General features: G+C 45.7%; 3 protein-coding genes, 1 long non-coding RNA gene and 4 other non-coding genes across 9 annotated transcripts in view; 6 read left to right on the forward strand and 2 right to left on the reverse strand.

Moving 5' to 3' along the window:
- The window catches only part of Kif2c (kinesin family member 2C), a 22,841-nt gene extending 17,768 nt beyond the window's left edge, over positions 1-5,073 (forward strand). For both annotated transcript variants that reach the window (XM_078026147.1, XM_078026148.1), the window contains 5 exons: positions 1,813-1,880; positions 2,165-2,273; positions 2,376-2,489; positions 4,152-4,275; positions 4,419-5,073. In XM_078026147.1, the coding sequence (XP_077882273.1) occupies positions 1,813-1,880; positions 2,165-2,273; positions 2,376-2,489; positions 4,152-4,275; positions 4,419-4,501 (498 nt within the window). In that variant the 3' untranslated portion in view covers positions 4,502-5,073. The remainder of the gene's footprint in view (positions 1-1,812; positions 1,881-2,164; positions 2,274-2,375; positions 2,490-4,151; positions 4,276-4,418) is intronic.
- LOC144368026 (uncharacterized) overlaps positions 1-10,536 on the reverse strand; it is a 25,702-nt gene extending 15,166 nt beyond the window's left edge. Inside the window, exons 1-2 of the long non-coding RNA XR_013427749.1 lie at positions 9,912-10,536; positions 4,730-4,849 (exon numbers count right to left, since the gene is read on the reverse strand). This is a non-coding gene — a long non-coding RNA (uncharacterized LOC144368026). The remainder of the gene's footprint in view (positions 1-4,729; positions 4,850-9,911) is intronic.
- Positions 10,537-10,546: 10 nt separating this feature from the next.
- Rps8 (ribosomal protein S8) lies at positions 10,547-13,187 on the forward strand. The gene is made up of 6 exons (XM_005317950.5): positions 10,547-10,660; positions 11,061-11,167; positions 11,634-11,733; positions 12,104-12,279; positions 12,471-12,600; positions 13,020-13,187. The coding sequence occupies exons 1-6, from the start codon at positions 10,657-10,659 to the stop codon at positions 13,127-13,129; spliced, it is 627 nt and encodes a 208-aa protein (XP_005318007.1). The 5' UTR covers positions 10,547-10,656; the 3' UTR covers positions 13,130-13,187.
- On the forward strand, positions 10,893-10,972 carry LOC120891058 (small nucleolar RNA SNORD55/SNORD39). Its single transcript, XR_005735489.1, has one exon. It is a non-coding gene; the product is annotated as a small nucleolar RNA SNORD55/SNORD39 (small nucleolar RNA).
- On the forward strand, positions 11,448-11,552 carry LOC120891067 (small nucleolar RNA SNORD46). Its single transcript, XR_005735498.1, has one exon. It is a non-coding gene; the product is annotated as a small nucleolar RNA SNORD46 (small nucleolar RNA).
- Positions 12,331-12,401, forward strand: LOC120891066 (small nucleolar RNA SNORD38). Its single transcript, XR_005735497.2, has one exon. It is a non-coding gene; the product is annotated as a small nucleolar RNA SNORD38 (small nucleolar RNA).
- On the forward strand, positions 12,837-12,905 carry LOC120891064 (small nucleolar RNA SNORD38). The gene has a single exon (XR_005735496.1). It is a non-coding gene; the product is annotated as a small nucleolar RNA SNORD38 (small nucleolar RNA).
- A 2,273-nt stretch (positions 13,188-15,460) lies between the features above and the next one.
- Positions 15,461-20,590, reverse strand: Best4 (bestrophin 4). Its single transcript, XM_005317951.3, has 9 exons — positions 20,377-20,590; positions 20,195-20,289; positions 19,427-19,660; positions 19,027-19,181; positions 18,552-18,629; positions 17,891-18,082; positions 17,690-17,770; positions 17,414-17,568; positions 15,461-17,254 (listed from the first exon to the last, which is right to left on the reverse strand). The coding sequence occupies exons 1-9, from the start codon at positions 20,526-20,528 to the stop codon at positions 16,981-16,983; spliced, it is 1,416 nt and encodes a 471-aa protein (XP_005318008.2). The 5' UTR covers positions 20,529-20,590; the 3' UTR covers positions 15,461-16,980.
- Between the last annotated feature and the right edge of the window lie 1,170 nt (positions 20,591-21,760).

A 21,760-nucleotide genomic window follows, 5' to 3' on the forward strand; every position in this document is an offset into this window, starting at 1 on the left:
ACATTCTAAGCAAATGTTCCACCAGTGATCTATATCCCCAGCCCTTATTTTTATTTTTTTATTTTTTTAATTTTTTATTTTTTTATTTTTTTATTTATTTTTTTTTTTTTGCAGTGCTGGGGATTGAACCCAGGGCCTTATGAATGCAAGGCAAGCACTCTACCAACTGAGCCCACCTTATTTTTATTGTTGTTATTATTTTTAATATTTTTAGTTGTAGATGGACACAGTGCCTTTATTTTGTTTATTTTTTTATCTGAGGCAGGTCATCACTGAGTTGAGGAGAGACCATCCTCATATTTGCAATCCTGCCTCCACCTCCTGAATACATATGTGCCTCTGAACCCAGATCATCACTATGTTCTTCACTGGGCTTCTACACCCTGCTTTTCAGCAACAGCTTCACTGCCCACCCGGGCAGAGAAGAAAGGATCTACTCCCTTTACTGTGTAAAGACACAGGTCTTGATTTTGGGAGAGGTCATTCCTACCTTACCTAGTGAGAAAAGAGGCCCAGAATTCAGAAGATAGACTTAAGGGGAAGCTTAAGTCTTTCTGGGCTTCCTTCAAGTTTATTGACTCCCAGTCTAGGAAATAGACTGGAGCATGAAGCTATTGTCTCTATTAACTTGTTATCCCCTTCCCTATTTTATCTCCCAAGTCTTTCTAAGTGAGGCCTGTCATCTCTCCTCTCCAAGGAATAGCCTCACTCTTGCCTTTTCATGAAGAAGGAGGGCTTTTTTGACTAAGCTCTTTTTTTTTTAACCCCCAATACCCTGGTGCCTTGGACATGCTAGGCAAGCACGCCTATCACTGACTCACCCCTCAACCCCTTTGACTAAGCTCTAAACTCTCTTCCCTGAGGCATTATCCCACAACCTGGGTGAGCTGAAATTTCCAATAGGAGCTACAGCACTTTGGAATGTAACCTTGGTAGAGGGGATAAAAAAAAGCAAAAGATAGTTAGTTGGGTGTGGTGGTACATGTCTGTAATTCCAGCAACTCTTAAGAGACTGAGACAGGAGGATCACAAGTTGAAAGCCAGCCTCAGCAACTTAGCAAGACCCTGTCTCAAAATAAAAAGGGTTGGGAATGTAACTCAGTGGTTAAGCAACCCTGGGTTTAATCCCTGGTACAAAAAAAAAAAAAGATAATTAGGTGTGCCTTTAAAAGTAGAGAACCAAGCCAAGCATGGTAATAACCTATAGTCACAGCTACTCAGCTACTAGTGTGGCCAAGAATCACTTGAGCCCAAAAGGATCCAGCCTGGACCTGGGCAGAGTGGCACACATCTATAATCCCAGTGGCTATGGAGGCTGAGGCAGGAAGATTCCAAGTTCAAATCTAGCCTCAGCAATTTAGCAAGGTCCTAAGCAACTCTATGAGGCCCTGTCTCAAAATAAAAAGTAAAAAGGCTAGGGATGTGGCTCAGTGGTTAAGCGCCCTGGGTTCAATCCCTGGTACCAAAAAAAAAAAGGCAGGGTGCCATTTTTTTTTTAAGATGTTGATGAACCTTTATTTTATTCATTTATTTGTATGTGGTGCTGAGAATCGAACCCAGTGCCTCACACATGCTAGGCAAGCAGTCTATCACTGAGCCACAACCCCAGCCCTCAGGTACCAATTTTTAAAACAGCTTAATTTGCAAGTGTTTAACTTGCCCAATGGGGCAAGTTGCCTAGCACAGCATGGGTGCTAAATGAGTCCTCCTACCTTACCACGTAGGTCTCCTGGCATTTACTCCAGGAGTAAGCTGTCTTGCACCTTCACCCTGTAATTCTGAATCTCTAAACCACCCTTTCCTCTTTTGTAGATTGCCATGATCTCACCAGGCATAAGCTCCTGTGAATATACTTTAAATACACTAAGATATGCTGACAGGTATGAGGACCTACAGCCAGGTGGGATGGGGAAAGGAATAACATTGATGAGAAAGGAGGAGACTGGGGGCTCCCAGTGTCTACTCTATACCTGTCTCTGACTTAGTGGGAGGTGGGAGGTGCTAGATCCATCCCAATTCCCTACAGTCAGTGTGTGAGTCTTGTCTAGCTTCAGGTTATGCCACCTCTTCTTGACTGAAGGCAGTTTGCAGCCTAAGTGGTGCTGCTCTCCTGTGATGAGTGTAAGGGGCTGCCATGGGATTTGAGACCTTCTTATTTCCTCAGAGTCAAGGAGCTGAGTCCCCACAGTGGGCCCAGTGGAGAGCAGCCAACTCAAATGGAAACAGAAGAGATGGAAGCCAGCTCTAATGGGCCGCTGATCACAGGCAATAATGTAAGGGGGCTGGTGGGGCCAGGCAAGAGGGAAGCATGACTTGCTGAAGTGGAAACTGGCCACACTCTGCATACTGTTGTCTCTCTCATTTTGGTTCATTAGTTCTCCAAAGAGGAGGAGGAACTATCTTCCCAGATGTCCAGCTTTAATGAAGCCATGACACAGATCAGGGAGCTGGAGGAGAGGGCCATGGAAGAGCTCAAGGAGATTATTCAGGTGGGAACAGGCCCTGGACAGGAAGAGACCACATATCCATCTGGAATGTGATTGGAGTTCTGTTCCCACAGGAATTTAGGTTGGGATTATAAGAGGCATTCCTAAATCTCTACCTATCTAGTGTTCTCCTAGTGTAGCTAATTACCACACCACCCTCTTTTCCAGCCTGACACTATAGAATTTCCTGCATCATCCTAGCTACAGCTAGTCTCCTTCCTCCATGCTCCTGAATGAGGGTTTAAAGAGTCATTTATGCAGAGATCTTATTTATTCAGTGAATGTTCCAGTTCCTATACTAAAACCATGACCTAAAACATCAGATACAGGTAGTATGCCCTAAAGTGATATTTCTTTGTGAAAGTCATTTAGCCTTACTTGCTTACTTGAGCCTCAGTTTCTTCATCCCTAAAATGGATAAGACAGGATGGTGTCATTAAGGATTATGTGACATGCTTATAAGGCATCAGCATAGTGCCTAACATTGAATTGAGTTAACTGGCAGATGATACACAAAAGTGTATCTTTTTTTTAAATATTTATTTATTTATTTTAATATTTATTTTTTAGTTTTTGGCAGACACAACATCTTTGTTTGTATGTGGTACTGAGGATTGAACCTGGGCCACACGCATGCCAGGCGAGCACGCTACGACTTGAGCCACATCCCCAGGCCACAAAAGTGTATCTTAACAGTGGGTCTCTCTGAGGAATACAGAGTGGAATCAAGAATTTGAAGCACTTGTGAGGCTGGACTGTGAAAGATAAGGTTTAGGGAGGTCCTGCCTTCCTGGAGTGTTCAGGGTACTGAGGTTTGAAAGGACATAACACTTTTAACAATAATGTGGTCAGAACAAAACATGATAGAGGGGGCTGATACCCAACACTTTTTTTTAAATTCTGAGACGGGGTCTTACTAAGTTGCCCAGGCTGGCCTCAAACTTGTGATCCTCCTGCCATTAGCCTCCCAAACTGCTGGGATTATAGGCATGTATCACCACATCTAGCTGCTCATAGAGTTCTCGATATATCACTGTGGCCAAGGGTATAGTGATAGAGCGCTTGCCTAGCATGTGCAAGGCCTTGGGTTCATCCCAAGACTGGTTTTTTTTTTTAAAGGCTGAGTATTATTGGCACATGCCTGTAATCCCAGTGACTCAGGAGGCGGAGTCAGGAGAATCACAAGTTCAAAGCCAGCCTTAGCATTTTAGCAAGGCCCTAAGCAATTTAGACCCTGTCTCAAAATAAAAAGGGTCAGGGGGATGTAGCTTAATGATAAAACACCTCTAGGTCAAATCCTCCACACTCTTCCTTCAAAAAATGTTTTCCAGGGCTGGGGTTTGGCTCAATAGTAGAACACATGCCTAGCACGTGTGAGGCACTGGGTTTGATCTTTAGCACCATAAATAAGTAAGTAAATAAATAAGGGTATTGTCCCCATCTACAACTAAATATATATAATTATTATTATTATTATTATTATTATTATTATTATTAAAGGTTTTCCCAGGGAAAAGGGTCAGGAGACAGTGAGTGTATAGACCATGGATAGAGGTATGGCATCTTACACAGGCATCTGCATTGCAGATGTTTGGGGCCCAGGAATAATTTGCTGAAGTGTTTGGTCATTATTGAATCTACAAGGTCTTCCCTGTGTTTTTACAGCAAGGACCAGGCTGGCTTGAGCTCTCTGAGATATCTGAGCAACCAGACTATGATCTGGAGACCTTTGTGAACAAAGCAGAATATGCTGTGGCCCAGCAAGCCAAGCACCTCTCAGCCTTTCAAGGTGGGTGTGGCTCCTTCTGTGCATTGGACAGTGGTGACCTGCTGGCTTCTGGGCAATGCAGGGGATGTCAACTCTGCCCTGAGTGAATGGGGGCCTCTTAGATTCTCATTAATTCCTCATACACCACTGCCCCTTCCTTCCAGATGTCATCAAGGCTTTGCGCCTGGCCATGCAGCTGGAAGAGCAGGCTAGCAAACAAATGAACAGCAAGAAACGGCCCCAGTGACAACTGCAAATAAAGATCTGTTTGGTTTTCACACCCAGCCTCCACCCTGCCCCTCCCTGTCCCTCCTCAGTCAACTTTGAGCACCTGGTGAATTGGTCAGGGTCTGAGCTGGGGCAGGTTTTGGTCAATGCCAAGTGTGAGGGCATCCAGCCCAGGGCAGCTGGGGTGGGAAGCACTATACTTTCCTTTTTCCTCATTTGGGAGCAGGAGAAAGGTGCTTTTAGTTACCATGTAAAATTGCCCTTCTAGTCCCTCAAGATCAAGTGCTTTCTTGGTAGTTTTTCCTGAGGTAGCATCCTGCCTGCATAAACTGGCTGCCGGTGGAGGCTTCCCATGGTTGTTCTGGCTCTGAGGAGAGAGAAAAGAAGCCTTAGTCCATTTCTCTTTTGGCTCTGGCCTGCCTTCCACACCCTTGGCCCGAGCACTTAAATGTCTTGTACTTTAAGAAAAGTTTCTGGGAGGGACCTCTGCTTTCCTTGCAGTTTTTTAGGCCCAAGAGTATCGCTGTTCTTTCTGTTTTATGTTTGTACATCGTGTCTAACAATAAAGCAAATAAAGCAAAAGAAATTAAATCAGCCTCTTGAGTAGTTTGTGGGAAAAGACTGGGATGTGTCTGAGCCTTCTGGGAACAAGTACTTCACACAAACTTTGGCTTCTGGGTAGTGCTGATTCTGTACTTTTCTTAAGAGGTCAACCCAGCCAGGCATGGTGGCACACACTTGTAATCCCAGTGGCTCAGGAGGCTGAGGCAGGAGGAGTATCATGAATTCAAAGCCACCCTCAACAAAAAGCGAATCGCTAAGCAACTCAGTGAGATCCTATCTCTAAATAAAATACAAAATAAAAATAGGGCTGGGGATGGGGCTCAGTGGTCGAGTGCCACTGAGTTCAATCCTTGGTACCCAAAAAAAAGGTCAATCCACATCTAGTATCAGTAACATGTGGAAGACTCCAATCTCTACCTTATTTGTAGCCTATTTATAGTAAGCTCCAGTATACTATAAGGGACAGGAATTATAAGTAGAAAGGAGATAGTATTCTGCTATGGTCTGCTCAAGTCACTTTAAGAGTCTGGGAACCCTCACAAGAAAACACTTGAGCTTGGCATAGTGATGCACACCTATAATCCCAGCAGCTCTGGGAAGCTGATGCAGGAGGACTGCAAGTTCAAAGCCATTCAACAATTTAGCAGTACCCTGTTTGAAAAAGGGCTCAGGGATTAAAAGCCTCTGGTTCAATCCCTGGTACAAAAAAAAAAAAAGACTTACTAGACAGAAAAAGATCTGAAAGGCAACACCAGTTTAGTCCTGGAAAATTGAGAAGTTGGACTGAGAGTCCAAGCATAGGCCATGAGTAGTTTGCAAAATGAAGGACCAGATTCTGTGTCATGGAATATGAACTAACTAAATAATAATGAGGGGCTGGGGATGTGGCTCAAGCAGTAGCGTGCTCGCCTGGCATACGTGCGGCTCGGGTTCGATCCTCAGCACCACATACAAACAAAGATGTTGTGTCTGCCGAAAACTAAAAAATATTAAAAAATTCTCTCTCAAAAAAAAAAAATAATGAGGTATCCACAAAGAAGGGTTTTAAACCCAGGAACCACATTTATGTGGTTAGGATTCTCTCAGTATGAGAATGGCAAGCAGCAATTGCTATGCAGGCTGCTACAAAAAGCAGAGAATGATAGGGTTGGCTGGACCTGGTCTTAGCCCTCAACCTGGGTTTTTTGTTTGTTTTTGCAGTGCCAAGGATCCATCCCAGAGCTTCATGTTGCAAGACAAGTACTCTACCACTAAGCTGTATTCTCAATCCCTCCCTTTGATTGAAAAATAGGGGCATTTTCTACTTTGTAGTAAGAGAATCCTATACATTTGAAGTGTCACATTCTGGATTTCTGGATTCAAAAATTTGGCTAATCACAAGCTTAACAGAAATGGCACTCTGTGGCCTTGAAAAAAGCTAGCCAGATACTGTGGCACACACCTGTAATCCAATGACTTGGGAGGCCAAGGCAGGAAAATCACAAGTGCATGGCCAGCATCAGCAATTTAGCAAGACCTTGTCTCAAACTATTAAAAAGGGCTGGCAACTTAGTTTGGTGGTAAAAATGCTCCTGGGTGAAAGAAATGACTTTATTGTGATACAATTTATAAACCATAATATGTAAAATGTACAATTCAGTAGCTTTTAGTATTAAGAGTTGGAGAATCACTATATACTTTTTTGGGGCAGGGGTACCAGGGATTGAACCCAGGGACACTTAACCACTGAGCCACATCCCAGACCTTTTTATTTTGAGACAAGGTCTCATTAGGTTGGTGAGATTAGCTTTGAACTCATGATCCTCCTGCCTCAGCCTCCTAAAGTACTAGGATTACAGGCGTGCACCACCACGCCCACCTGTAGACAGTCTTTATCAGGTCAAGGAAGTTCAATTCTATTTCTAGTTGTTTTTACATTGTTTTCAATACTTTATTTCCTAACCAAAATAATACACTATGTCTTTTTTTCCTTTTTTTGTTTATTCTAATTAGTTATACATAACAGCAGAATACTCTTCTATTCATTGAACACAAATGGAGCACAATTTTTTACTTCTCTGGTTGTACCCAAAGTAGGGTCACACCATTCATGCAATCATACATGTACCTAGGTATGATATCCATCTCATTTCACAATCTTTCCTATCCCCCTCCCCTTTGCCCCATCCAAAATTTCTATTTCTAGTTTATTGAATGTTTTATAACTAAAGCATATTGCATTTCTTTCTTTTTCTTTTTTTGGCAGTACTGTGGATTGGACCAAGTGATGCTTTACTGATGAACTACATTTCCAGCCACCACCACCCTTTTTTAATTTAAAACAGGGTCTCATTAAAATCCCAAGGCTGGCCTATAACTTACAATTTTCCCACCTTTCTTCTGAATTACTGGGATTATAGGAATAAACCACTGCACCCAGCAGTGTACTGGATTTTGTTAAGTGTTTTTTCTGTTTCAAAGTGATTGTTTTTTCCACTTATTGCATTAATAAGGTGTATTTCAAAATCTAATAGGAAAACTGGGTGAACACAGTGTAAGTAGAACAACAAATTGCTCAAATATTTGTGTCATTTAGATATTGAGTGTTTACTAAATGATAGACACTATTCTATGTTTTAGAATTTAGTTTCTACCCTCATGTGTATTTTGGTGAAGACAGATAATAAGCATGAAAAATGTTAGAGGCAGTATTAAATGGGTAGAGAAAGATGAGTGTTGCTACTTTTGGAATCAGGCTCAGGCCAGTCACAGGAATGCAGGTTGATGCACACCTGTAATCTCAGCTTCCTGAGAGGCTAAGGCAGGAAGACTGCAAGTTCAAGGCCAACCTCAACAGTTTAGCAAGACCCTGTCTCAAAAAATAAAAGGAAGGCTGGGGCTATAGCTCAGTGGTAGAATGCTTGCGTAGCACGTGTGAGGCCCTGGGTTTGATCCTCAGCACCACATAAAAATAAAATAAATAGAATAAAAGTATTGTGAAAAAAAACTTAAATAATGGAAATTATTAATAAATAAATTAATAAATAAATAAAAGATGTAGTTCTATGGTAGAGTCCCCTGGGTTCAATCCCAGTACTAAGGAGGGGGAAGCAGGCTCAGAAATTCCTCCCAGGGGGCTGGGGATGTGGCTGAAGCAATAGTGCGCTCGCCTAGCATGGGCGGGGTGCCGGTTCGATCCTAAGCACCACATAAAAGTAAAATAAAGACGTTGTGTCCACCGAAAACTAAAAAATAAATATTAAAAAATTCTCTCTCTCTCTTTAAAAAAGAAAGAAATTAATTCCTCCTTTGGGAGAAGAGCTTTTCCTGTCAGAGCATTAAGGCCTGAAAACAGGAACAGCAAGGTAAGTATGCCTGGAGTAAGAGGAATGGTAGGAAATGAACAGTTGAAGAGATAAGCAGAGGCCTGATACTCCCGGAGTTTTCTAGGCCATGGTAAGAAATATTGATCTTATTCTGAATATACTGTAAACCTAGTGGAAACTGAAGATAAAGAAGGGATAATGTTGAATCTCTTCCAAAAGAGAGAGAGGGCTGGGGATGTGGCTCAGTGGTAGAGTGCTTGCCTGCCGAGGAATGAGATAGAATCTGGAGTTTAGTGTAGTTGGACCTATACATCAGTTTACTCCCTTAAAAAACTTCCCCTCTGCAGCTGGAGTTGTAGCTCAGTGGTAGAATGCTTGTCTTGTACATGTGAGGCAATGTGTTCAATTCCCAGCACCACATATAAATAAGCAAATAAAATAAAGGTCCATCAACAACTAAAAAAAATAAAATAAAAAATAAAACGTCCCCTCTGCATTCTTCCTCTGTAGTCACTATATAATTTATCTTCCCCTCTGAAGTTATTCTTCTCAAATAATTGTCTACATACTGTTTATTTCTCAACTTCCCATTCTCTTTATAGTTTTTGATAAAAATCAATCAAGGAGCTAGAGTTGTAACTCCGTGGCAGAGTGCTTGTCTAGCACGCATGAGGCACTTCTCTACTACTGAGCTACATCCCCGACCCCAAGACCTTTTTAAGTTTGAGACAGAGTTTTGCTATGTTGTCCAGCTGTCCTCAAACTTTTGATCCTCCTGACTCAGCCTCCTGAAGAGCTGGGATTACAGGTGAGAGCCTCTGTGCCTGGCAGTCACCTTTTTTTTTTTTTTTCTTTCAGTATTGGGGATTAAACCCAGGGCACTTTACCACTGGGTTCAATCCCAAACCCTTTTTCTTTTTTTAAACTTTTAAAGAGGGTCTTGCCAAATTACTTAGGGATTTACTAAAATGCTGAGGCTGGCTTGAAATTTATGATTCTTCTGACTCAGCCTCCTGAGTCCTGGGATTACAGGTGTGTGCCACCATACCCAGCTGTCAATTTCTTAATGCTAGGGGTTGGCAAACCACTTTTCATTGACAAGGCCCATGAGCTAAGAATGGCTTTTATATTTTTAAACGCTTCAAAAAAAAAAAAAAAACCCCAAAAGCACAGTATTTCATGTGTCAAAGACAAAATAATAGCAAATGTAAAGACCTTAATTAGCAACACTTCATTCTCTAAAATAGAATGTGTTCCAATGAGCTGAGCAGAAGTTGGTGCTATAGGCAGAAAAGAACTGACAGAATCATAAAAAAATAATTGATTGGTTAACATCAGGTTATTTTTTGGTAAGGATTAAACCAAAGGGAACTTCACTGGGCCTATTTGAAACTGGCCTGTTCGGAAAACTTGGCTATTATCTATCTTCCTATGTCTCTGGAGGTCAGATTAGATTCAATTGGTGATATAGAATTTTAGTGTAATTAAGTGGCACCAGAAATAACACCTTCTGTCTATATCTCTTCTATAAGGATGACCAGACATGAATATTCAGCTTACCTGTCATTGCCATTTATATGATTCTTTCAGATCTCAAAAATGAACACGTCCAGAACAGCTAACTTAGCCTACCCTGTGTTGTTAAATGACACCAATATTCATCAAATTGAACAAAAGAGATACTAAAAGAATTTTTTGCTGACTCCCTCTCCTTCACCCACATGTACCTATCACCAAACCCTTGGAAACAAAACCGAAGTCTACCGTCTCCACTGCCTTCCAGCCTTTCCCAACGCCGCCTCATCAGTACCATCCATTCTAGACCACTGGAGTACCTTCTGAAACTAATCTTTCAAAAACGTAAATACAGCGTCCGCCTGTAATCCCAGCGGCTCGGAAAGCTAAGGCAGGGGGATCGCGAGTTCAAAGCCATCAGCCTCAGCAACTGAGCTAGGCCCTAAGCAACTTAACGATCTGTCTTACGTTTTTAAAAATAAAATGTAAAAAGGGCTGAGAAGTGGTTCAGTGGTTCTAAATTAAATCCCTGGCACCAAAGAAAATAAAACAGAATTAGAATCATGCTCAGTAGTGCCCTAAACTCCATATCTCCCGAAACTGCCCCAGGAACGTTCCCCGAGTCTGCCTACAGGCGGCCAAGAGCACTGGGTCGACGGAATTAAGCCATTGGCTAGACTCGCACAGGCGTAAGTCACGTCGCCCGGAAGCGACGTAAAGGAGGCGGGGCAGGGTCTCACAAACTGGACCGTGAAGCTTTGCGTTTCCTCTTTCCAGCCGGCGCCGAGCCATGGGTGAGTGTTTCTCTGAGTTGGGCCTGAGGACCGGGTTGACCTCAATCCAGCGCCATCCTGCCCCACGGCGAGTTTAGAACTGGAGGCGCCCCGATCTCCGGTCACAATCGGCCGTGAAGGGGGTGGCCTGTTGGTTTTAGAGTCCCGGGGGCTTGGTGGGGGTACTACGGAGGAGCCAGAGTGCAAGCGGCATCAAATGGCTGCCGCGGGAAAGAGCAATGGCTGGGCCGCACGTGTATGATGACACTTTGGTAATGCTGCATATTGCCGACTAAGCAGTGGGGAAGCCAACCTTGGAGAGCTGAGCGTGCGGCCCGCCGGGCGCGGGAGGTCTGGAGCGTGCGAGTCACCGGCACCGAGCCCCAGCCGTTCAAGCTTCCGTCCCCGTTTCCACATACAGGCATCTCTCGGGATAACTGGCACAAGCGCCGCAAGACTGGGGGCAAGAGAAAGCCCTACCACAAGAAGCGGAAGTATGAGTTGGGACGCCCTGCTGCCAACACTAAGGTAGGTGCGTGCTTGGGCCTTATTGCCTGAAAGGTCCCTTCTCCCTACTGTGTTATGTACTCGGGTCTGTGTGGTGGTGGGTTTTCTTGGGTTCTGATGTTAGGGACTGCGCGGCCTCCCTACCTTTATATGTTGAATAAATGCTAAATTAACGCATGGTCTATGGACTTGGTCCCCCGAGTGTACTGTCTGATAGAGACAGTTGCCTGCAGCGACTTGATCATTTCTTGGAAGTGTGGGCATTTCTTGTGTTGGGTCTCAGGTTTTTTTCTTAGGAGGTAACTAGAATGATGAAAAAAGTATCCTTAGGCGTGGTTGTGGCCGTATTGGTCACCTGTGTGCCACTTGCCAGTGGAAGGACTTGTCATAGTTACACTGACAGTTACCTCCGTTGAGCCCAGGTTCCCCTCCCTTGCTTGTCTTTCTTTCCTTGGTAACCTAGTTCTTGTCTCCTTGTATTCTGCAGATTGGACCGCGACGGATACACACTGTCAGAGTTCGAGGAGGCAACAAGAAGTATCGTGCTTTGAGACTGGATGTGGGGAACTTCTCCTGGGGCTCTGAGTGTGAGTGGGGCCCTTCAGAAGTGGGTGGAAACTTAACACCTAAGCCTGGCTAAGCTTTTGTAAGTGTTTTTAGAAGAGAACTGCATACTCTGGAGCAAAGCACTTGGAAGTTCCTCTTTGCTGAAAGACCTTGAGGTAGCAAGAGAGTTTTTTCTATCTCGATTATTCTGCCTATATCCTGAGGGATTGGAGCTGATCTTTAGAGGGTGGTTGTCAAACATCTCTAGGAAAAGATGGGATTGTGGGAAAGGAGCTGATGACCATGGCTGAGTGAAGTAGAGTTCCCTCCTTCTGTGCCTACTTGGGAAAGGAAGGGAAGGCCAATTGGCCCTTGGTATATGGCTTGATTCTGAATTTCTCTTGTGAGCAGGTTGTACTCGGAAAACAAGGATCATTGATGTTGTCTACAATGCATCCAATAATGAGCTAGTCCGCACCAAGACCCTGGTGAAGAACTGCATTGTGCTCATTGATAGCACACCATACCGACAGTGGTATGAGTCCCACTATGCATTGCCCCTGGGCCGCAAGAAGGGGGCCAAGCTGGTACGTACTACTCCCTGTGTGGGTTAGGGGAGGGCTGCCTGACTTGAGCCTTCTTGTGATGAAAACTCTGTCCAGTTCTGCTGCTGAAGGGAGAGAGATGAATGCCTTTAATGCTGAGGAGGGCAGGTATTGGGCTGAAGAAGGTTCTGATGACTTCCCTGAGCTAATCCATATGTGTCCTTTTTATTCAGACTCCTGAGGAGGAAGAAATATTAAACAAAAAGCGGTCTAAGAAAATTCAAAAGAAGTATGATGAAAGGAAGAAGAATGCTAAAATCAGCACTCTTCTGGAGGAGCAGTTCCAGCAGGGCAAGCTTCTTGGTGAGATGGCTGTTGTATTGGGGAAATGGGAGTCACAAAGATGCAGTGTGCCCTCTGTTGATTTGACTGCCAGGCATGTTTATCTGAAAGGTTCATCAGGGGAGTTTAATGATAATTAGACCTTAGTGTGAAGGTGAAATGTAAAATTGTGGGTAGGAAGGTTATATCCACATATCCTTGCAGCTTGGCTTCAAGTTTCAGGAGTATTTTGGGAAGCCCAGGCATTGAGGGGGCTGTCTCAGTGATGAAAACTTTGTCCAGTTCTGCTACTGACTTGAAGTGATGATAAAATGTATCTGAGGAGACAGTGGGCTTCATGCCTGCCCCCAGGATTCCAGACAACGTGGATCTTTTCAGAGGATATATGTAGGTGGGTGGGGGTTCTTGTCATTCACTAAGGGCCACATAATCTCTTACAGCTTGCATTGCATCAAGACCAGGACAGTGTGGCCGAGCAGATGGCTATGTTCTAGAAGGCAAGGAGTTGGAGTTCTATCTGAGGAAAATCAAAGCCCGGAAGGGCAAATAAGTCCTCCTCCCTTCTGTCTTAGCTCATGTAATAAAGGTGTTTATTGTTCTATGTCCTATGTTCATGTTGTCTGAAATTTGGCTTTTTTCCTATTGATAATGTGGAGCCCCTCATCTCACCTTCTATCCTGACCCAGGTTCATCCCACTGTGGAGTTCCCTTTGGCCTCATATCTCCCTGAAGGCCCAGCCTATTAAGCTGTGTGGACTGTACATTTCTATAGTAGGGCTATTGTTTCTTACTGGGTCTCAGTGGACATAGAGATATCATGTGCAGGCCCAATGGAAGCTGTATTGGGGAATTTTAAAGATACTGTACCTTTTCCTGTTTGGACCTGTGTTGTAAGGGTTTGATTATGATCATGCTGAGGATCATAGTTAGGCCCTTATGCATGCTGAGCTTACATAAAGCCAGGTTTACAACTTGGATGAATGGATGATCTAGAAACCTTAAAGTTGTATTGATAGAGGTGTTTCTGAGAGCAGATTATAAAAGAATAGGTTAGTGGTCTGGGGTTGTGACTCGGTGGTAGAACACTTGCCTAACGTGTGAGTCACTGGGTTCAATTCTCAGCACCACATATAAACAAAGTCCATTGACAACTAAAAAATTTCAAAAATACATATAATCGGTTAATATGTCTTTGTCATCTTTTGAACTGTAATAATCGCTTACTCCCTTTGCAAAATTTTAAGATTTTGATTCCATGTAATTTCTGCATTGCTGGAGATTTATTATTATTTCTTATTCCTCATCCTGCCTTTTTTTTTTTTTTTTTTTTTTGTAGTTGGACACAATACCTTTATTCTGTTCATTTATGTGGTGCTGAGGATCGAATTCAGGGCCCTGCACATGCTAGTCTAGTGCTCTACCGCTGAGCCACAATCCCAGCCCCTGAAACCATTTATTATTTATATGCCGTGCTGAGAATCAAACCTAGTACCTCGCACATGGCTAGGCAAGCGCTCTACCACTGAGCCACAAACCCAAGCCCCCTTTTTATTTTTTGAGAGAAGGTCTTGATAAGTTGGCTGAGGCTGGCCTTTAACTTGTGATTCTCCTTCAATGTTTATTTTTTAGTTGTTTGACAAAATACCTTTATTTTTATGTGGTGCTGAGGATCGAACCCAGGGCCTCAAATGAGCTAAGGGAGCGCTCTACCACTGAGCCACAACCCCAGTCCCCTAAAGTACATATTTTAATAGATAAAGAAGCGTAAAATCCAAGAAAGATGATTGGAAGGTGGATCAGGAGAAAAACCTCTTTGGGTACAAAAACTGCTCTTAAGGTCTAAACAAAAACCTAAGAACTCTTTAAAACCTTACGTTGGCTCTGGTGAAGCAAGGCCCTGCTTTCCCACCTAATATTTCATCTTAATTCACTACCTTAATATTAACTAAAGTTTACTGAGTTGTGTTTCAAGCATAGCAAAGCAACATTCAGCATTTCATCACAGGTCCTCCCACACATTAGGCAAACTCTCTCCTGATCTGTATTCCCAGACCTGCTTTGAGGCTATCTAGCTAAAGTGCCCAGGCTGCCCTGGAATTTGGAATTCTATCGACCTCCCAAGTAGCCAGTATCCAACTTCCTCCTCTCTTCTATCTATAATCCAACAAAAATATCACAATGTTTTTTGGTGGGTCTTGAATGTACCTGCTCACCATCTCTATGTCCTCCATGATGATGATTGTCACCGTGGAGCAAGAATATCTCCCTCCATGAAACCTGCAAAAACCTTAAATGCCTTCTGAACAAATATGTTCTTTATGTCTCCACATTATAGATTTGGAAAACATGCTTGTAATCTGAAGCCAAAGTGAGGGAATCACAAGTTTTAATGCCAGCTTTAGCAATTTAAAGAAACCTTGTCTTATAAAAAAGAAAATAACTGGGCTTGTAAAGAGACTCTGGGTCCAACCTCAACGCCTAAAAATTTAAAAAATGGATTTGGAAACAGGTGTTCAGTATTGCAAGTCCTAGTGGCACACATCTATAGTTCTGACCATTAGGGAGGCTGAGACAGGAGGCTGGCAAGTTCAAGAGCAGCCTGGGCAAATTAGCAAGACATTGTCTCAAAAAAGGGTTGGGGATATAACTCAGTGGCAGAGCTCTCCAGGGTTCAGTCTCTAGAGCCTCAAAAAAGAGAAAATGCATTCAGTAATCGTCTTCCCTTTTGTTTTGGTGGTGCTAGGGATTGAACCCCAGGACCTTGTGCATGCAAGGCAAGCACTCTACCAACTGAGATAATATTCCCAGCTTTCTGGTAGTTAATTCTAAAGCCATAACATAACAGTTTTGTTGTTCACTATGTTCTTTTTTTATTTTTTTTTTTAATATTCTTTAGTTTTCGGGGGACACAACTATTTTTGTATGTGGTGCTGAGGATCTAACCCAGTGTCCCGCGCATGCCAGGCGAGCTCACTACCACTTGAGCCACATCCCCAGCCCCTTCACTATATTCTTTATGTAGTGGCTAGAGCTTAGAAGGAGCCCCATTTTATAATTACAACCTCTATGGGCCTTTTCCACAAGGCCTTTATGTTCCCCTCAACTGAATACTCCCAGCATTGCAGGCACACCATGGAGATGGTCTCATGATTCTACCCTTTAGAAGGGTTCTCTCCTGTTTGGTTGGGAATACCACCGGGAGCTTAAGGTCTGGGGGTGGTTGGGCTGGGGATGTGGCTCAAGCGGTAGCACGCTTGCCTGGCATGGGGGCGGCCTGCTGATCCTCAGCATCACATAAAAACAAAGATGTTGTGCCTGCCTGGCTGGGGATGTGGCTCAAGTGGTAGCGCACTCACCTAGCATGCGTGCGGCCCAGGTTCAATCCTCAAAAAAATTCTCTTTAAAAAAAAACAAAACTCTTTCTCAAAAAAAAAAAAAAAAGATCTGGGGGTGGGTGGCATATGACTGTTTCAAATCAGTTTAATCAGTCTCCAGGGCATATTCCCAAACCCTTTTTTTTGGGGGGGGTGCTGGGTATCAAACCCAGGGCCTTTGTGCATGCAAGGCAAGCACTCTACCACCTGAGCTATATCCTCACCCCTCCCAAACTCATTTCATGAACTACATCTACTGTGCACATACCAATTAAATCTGCACAAGTAATTAATATATTCTTATTTTCAACAACAACTTTACGGTTAGAGCAAAATTCCCTGGCACACATACTGACCACCTCTTCCCAATGAGTTAGGTTGTCAGGATGAGGAAGTTATAATCTTTCCAAACATTCTTTCATGCATGATTCACTGTCACCCCCAGACCAGCAGCACAGCATCATCTAAAAACTTGTTAGAAATGCCCTCCTTATTTTTTGGGGGGTGGGGGTGGGAGGAGGCTACTAGGGGATTAAATTCAGTGGGGCTTTTCCATTGAGCTACATTACCAGCAGTTTATTTTTGAGACTATCACTAAGTTGTTATGACCTCCCTAAATCACTGAGGCTGGGTTTGAACTTGGGGTCCTCCTACTTAAGTCTCCCCAGGTGCTGAGATTACCGACTTGTGTCACTTTTTGAGCCCCATACCAAATCCAGTGCATCTAAAGAGGTAGGTGCGGTGCCTAACAGTCTCACAAGACAGTGATGGTGATGCTTGACTTAAAGACCACTGGCTTAGGTCCATTGCCAGGCAAGGAGGAATCTAATCTTTGCACCTGGGCTCTAGTTCTCCACACCTGGCGCTTCCCACCATCATTTCTCAAAGATGGCCCCTGAATTCTGCTCAAGGACCACAGGAAAAATTGCTCTAAGTGGGGGGTGGGGGAGGGGGCGGGGCACGGCTGCAGCCTGCACTATGGAAGGTGAGAGTGGCTGGAGGTGGGGGCGGGACAGGCAGAAAGGTCTCAATGCCCCAGGGCCTCTTCCCCTGACTCCATGGCCTCCTCTTCAATGCAGCCAGCGGCTTCTGGGTCTGCTCCCTCCTCGGTCCGGACGCGCAGCAGATGCGGGGTCCTCGGGGCGCCACGCACCCTGCCAAAGTTCCGGAGACTTATGGCTGGGGAGGGCGCTCCTGCTCCCAGGAAGCGACTGAGCAGCGGCGTTTGTGCTGCGGGCGCTGGCCGGGCTGACCCCGGGGATGCTTCCACCTGCAGGCTCTGTTCAGGGTCATCGCTCATACTGTGGACATGAAGGTGAACCGGGTGAAACTTGAGGCCAGACTAGGTCAGGGGCAGAGTCGAGGGCTGGGATATACTAGTGCCCCAGAGGGTGACCACGGACCTGGCACCAGCCTGCTAGGTCAAGCAAGCCCAGCCTTGACCAGCAGCTGCCACTCACCGAAGATTGAAGGTGGAACCCAGGAAAGAAGGTCTCAGCGTCTCTGCTGCTGTGGCCACAGTATAGGGTGGCTGTGGCTGCTCCTCATCCCAGTATGGGTCCTTCTCCATAGGGGGCAGGTTTTGGTACATGTCATCCACGGATAGCAGGGACACCTGGACCAGAAGAAGGGTGACAGCAGGTCACAAGGACCTTCCTCTCCTCTCCACATCCAGGCTGAGAGCTGACTAGGAGAGGAAGTCAAAGAACTGACCCCTGGATCTACTCCCACCTCACCTGCAAGTTTCGGTCTATGAGCTGGTTGGTCTCAAAATCATCATCATCTTCACCAAAGGGGTTGATTATTTGTTCAGCCACCTGTAGGATGCAGAGATAGTGTTTTTTGGAGTTAGAGCCCCCATTCTACCCCCAACATTGAAGTAGACCCAGGGCCCAGGTCTGGTATGACAGACTGGTATGACCATCTGTAGTGCCCACCTTGAGCCAGCCAGCATAGAAGAAGAACTGCAGCAGTGTGGTAAGAGGCACATACATGTCCAGGTCTCCCAGTGCTGGTGCTGGCTTCTGGCCTGGCTCCAGAGGCTCTTTGGCAGCCCCTGCCTCTGGCTCCACAAACTGGCGACCAACCAGGGAGAGGGCAAAGAAGGAGTATACAGCTATGGTCACCACCTGGAGAAAGGAAAAGCCAGGCCGAGTATGGTGCAGTGGCACACAGAGAAATGCCATCCCTGGGCTGTGGCTGTGGCTCTGTGGCCCCTGCCTTGCACATGTGAGGTGCTGGGTTCGATCCTCAGCACCACATAAAAATAAATAAAGATACTGTGTCCATCTACAAGTAAAAGAATATATATATTTAAAAAAAAAAAAAGAAGAAGAAGAAAAGAAATGCTATCCCTGCCCCTGAGAATCTGGAAGGAGTCTGATAAGTAATTAAACATGCAATGGGGTAGCAGCACCAGCAGGATAAGGTCATCTTGGTAGGTTGGAAGGAGGCTTTGAAGATGAGCTCTTGGCTATTCAGAGCTTCACTGAACAGAATTGGCCCAGGCAAGGACCATCTCTTAATTTTCTTCAGTATCTCACACCCAGCACAGAACATGCAATAGGCACTGGGACTGGGGAGGTGAAAGGCAGTTACTTGGGTGTAGACGAGAGGGATGCTGATCCAGTCATAGTGAAACAGCATGCTGCACTTGGCACGGTATTTGTTCAGCTCCTGGTGGAAAAGCAGGAAGAGGAGGTCAGCAGAGGAGAAGGAGAAAAACTAGGAAGAGAATAGAGGAACCCAGAACAAAGCAGGCCTGAATAGGCCTGAGGCTGGACCTACTCTCTAGTGTTACTAGGCTGGGGTGCCTATGATGGAAAGCAATCTTTCAAAGTCCTGGAAACTACAGGCCCTGAAGCTAAAAGGTCTTAGAATGAATTCCACTTATGCTAACTAGCTGCGAGATTTGAGCTTTTCCACTTAGTATCTCTTCCCTGATTTGTGAATGAGGCTAAATGAGCTACTAGGTATGTGCTTCCAAAAGCATGTGGTACTTAGTTGGAGACATTTAAGTGTTAAGTACCAAAATTAGAGGAGGGCCAAGGGATCTGGACCTAGGCTAACTCACTTCCAGAAGGAGACAGAAAGCAATGTCATCATGGATTCGCCCATCCCTGCGGGCCTGGGCTGCCAGGTTGGTGAACCAGACGCAAGGGATCCAATACTTGTTGAAGTCAGATTTCAGACTCTCAAACTTTTTCCTCTCTTCCTGGGACATGAAACCTGTGGAGATGAAGTGGGTGGGTGCAAGACACATTCTCGACCGCCAGGGGAGGCTACTGTTCCACTATGTGGCTGCCCTCCCTTGTGTACCCAGCGATTTCAACTCGGCCAAACCTGGATCCTGAAGCACCTTCTGAAGATCAGATCTCGCCTTCTTGGGAAAGCCCTGACCTGAGAATCCCCGAGCCTGACACCTGCAACCAGCCGGTGCGCCAGGCCCACACAGAGGTCCCCAGACCACGCACCTGCATCCACCACATGCTCCATAGTGGGGAAGCGCTTGAGCACGCGCGTGCTCACTGAGCGCAGCACCAGAACCGATGCCAGGTTGGCATAACGTATAAGAGTGCGGCGGAGCAGCCGGCCGCGCTGGTCCACGCCATGCACACTGGCTGAAATGACGCACATCAGCTGGTCTGGCAGAGGAATGCTTGTGTACTGGGACCACCAGCGGTTCACCACCAGAGTCACGTAGAAACCTGGTGGGCCACCATGAGTAGTGGGGAAAAGAGGGAACATGGAGGGGTTGGGAGTCACAGAGCCCTCCCTCCCAAGCCAGAGGGCTCCCAGCAGGCTCTGAACCACAGCCTGGCTGAGGCAGGCAGGCTAGGACAGTGAGCCCTGCCTCTTCCTCTGGTCCCACCACCGGGCTGGGCCTGGCCAGGCCTGGCCCGGAGAAAGAAGAAATGCAAACTTCCAAGGAATTGGGGAAGTGGGAGTTTAAGACCAGACTCCAAGACCTGCTTCCCATGAGGGTGGGGAAAGGGCTGTCACCTCTCTCCAGCTCCCTTCCAGTACCAAGAATGGAGTTGTGAGGCCACAGGTGTCTTGTGCCTTTGTGGAGTGAGGGTTCAGCAGGTGTTAGGCAGGGCCTTGCTCTGGAGAAACCCTGGACCCAGCCCTCAGCACCTAGCTTGTACCTGCTCAGGCTGACTCTAAGCTGTGCTACTCAGAGCTGTCAGCTCAACCCAAAGGTTAGGGAACACAGCCAGGGAAAACTAATGGGGCCTCACCCAGTACAAAGGACAAAGGGATGAGATCTGCAGAGCGGTTGCAGTATCGGGCCACCTGTGCATATACATGCCTCTGCTCCTGGGTCAGCAGCAACCTGGGATGGTCAAGTGTAGGCCTGGGATGGAGGGAGGTGGACAGACAGCCTCCACCCCCATAGGCCAGCCCTGAGACCCATCCTCACCTGTAGGCCATGCTGAGCATAGCATAGAGAGCGATGAAGAGTAGGAACTCCTTGTAGAGGAGCTTGTAGATGCTTCCCCTCCAGCGAAGGAGCAGGCTGGAGAAGCCACCAAAGCGCGCCTCTGCCACTTTGAGGGTGTATGAAACCGTCATGGTGCTGGGGCCTGAGGCAGGAGGTCACAGAGCTGTCCCTCTCCTTAACTTGCATTTCCATCAATAAGCTTAGTACTGGAGGAAACTCCCCTCACCTCTGGTCATACACACCTAGGCCTCTAGCCAGAAAGCCACAGAGCAGACAAAGCACAAAGCACAACCAACCCATGCTCTGCAGAACCTATACTACGTAGGGGAAGCCAGAATGGGATAGAGCAAAGCAGGGCTGATCTCTGCACCCCCTTGTGCATGAGGCTTTCCTAAGCTCCTTTTTTTTAGGTTCTGGAAATTGAACCCAGGGCTTGGAATGTGCTGGGCAAGTGCTCAACCTCTGAGTTACATCCCCAGCCCTTTTCCAAGCTCTTCTTTTACCTGCAAAGCTTGGTAACCGGATTTTGGGCTTCTGAAGACAAAATCTCCAACTCCAACCCAGAACCACCACTTTTGCCATGAATTTTCATTATCTGGTCTCCCAAGGCCCAGGGCACTTCACCCCAACACATACCTGCCTACCTGCTCTGAGCAGCAGCCTATGTTGAGGAAGAATGGCCAGCTTTCACTCTGCCCAAACTTAAGTACCTGCTAGGTCCATAAAGTTAGGCTGCATTTAGGCTATCATTGATGGATTGAAGCTGTCATCTAGCTTCCCCTAGTCCTGGGAACTGGGTAAATCTCCCTACCTCTGCAGGGCTGGGCTCGCCTTTGAGAAGCAGAAGTACCATTTGCACTGACCCCACAGCTCACAAAAATGACACCATGTCCTTCATGCCAGGATGACAGGGATTACTGTCCCATGCTTCAGGTGAGAAGACAGGAGCAGAATAAACTATTATCATAATACCAACTGCTAATCGTGGAGCACTAACTAAGGGACAGGTACTTAATGCCAAGGGCACACTACCATGTCTCCTTTCATGGAACTCTCATCATAACCCTACAAACAAGGTAGGAACCATCCCCATTTCATAGAGGAGGTCAGAGAGGTAAATGACTTGTCCATGTTCAACAGCAAGCTTATGTTGAAGACAGAATTCAAAGCTAGAACTGATGGACTTCAAAGACTAGAAGTAGCCTAACTGGGCCTAGACAAGGACTTAAACTCCAAACTAGTGTCCTCTGCTAGGGTTCTGAGGGTCCTGGCCAGGACTTTCCCTATTCTGATGCCACAGAGCTGACAAGGTCACAGACCTAAGAACTCAGTCCAAGAATGCAGACCCCCTTAAGTCCTGTAT

The sequence above is a fragment of the Ictidomys tridecemlineatus genome, chromosome 11, assembly GCF_052094955.1.
Source record: "Ictidomys tridecemlineatus isolate mIctTri1 chromosome 11, mIctTri1.hap1, whole genome shotgun sequence".
NCBI lineage: Eukaryota > Metazoa > Chordata > Mammalia > Rodentia > Sciuridae > Ictidomys > Ictidomys tridecemlineatus.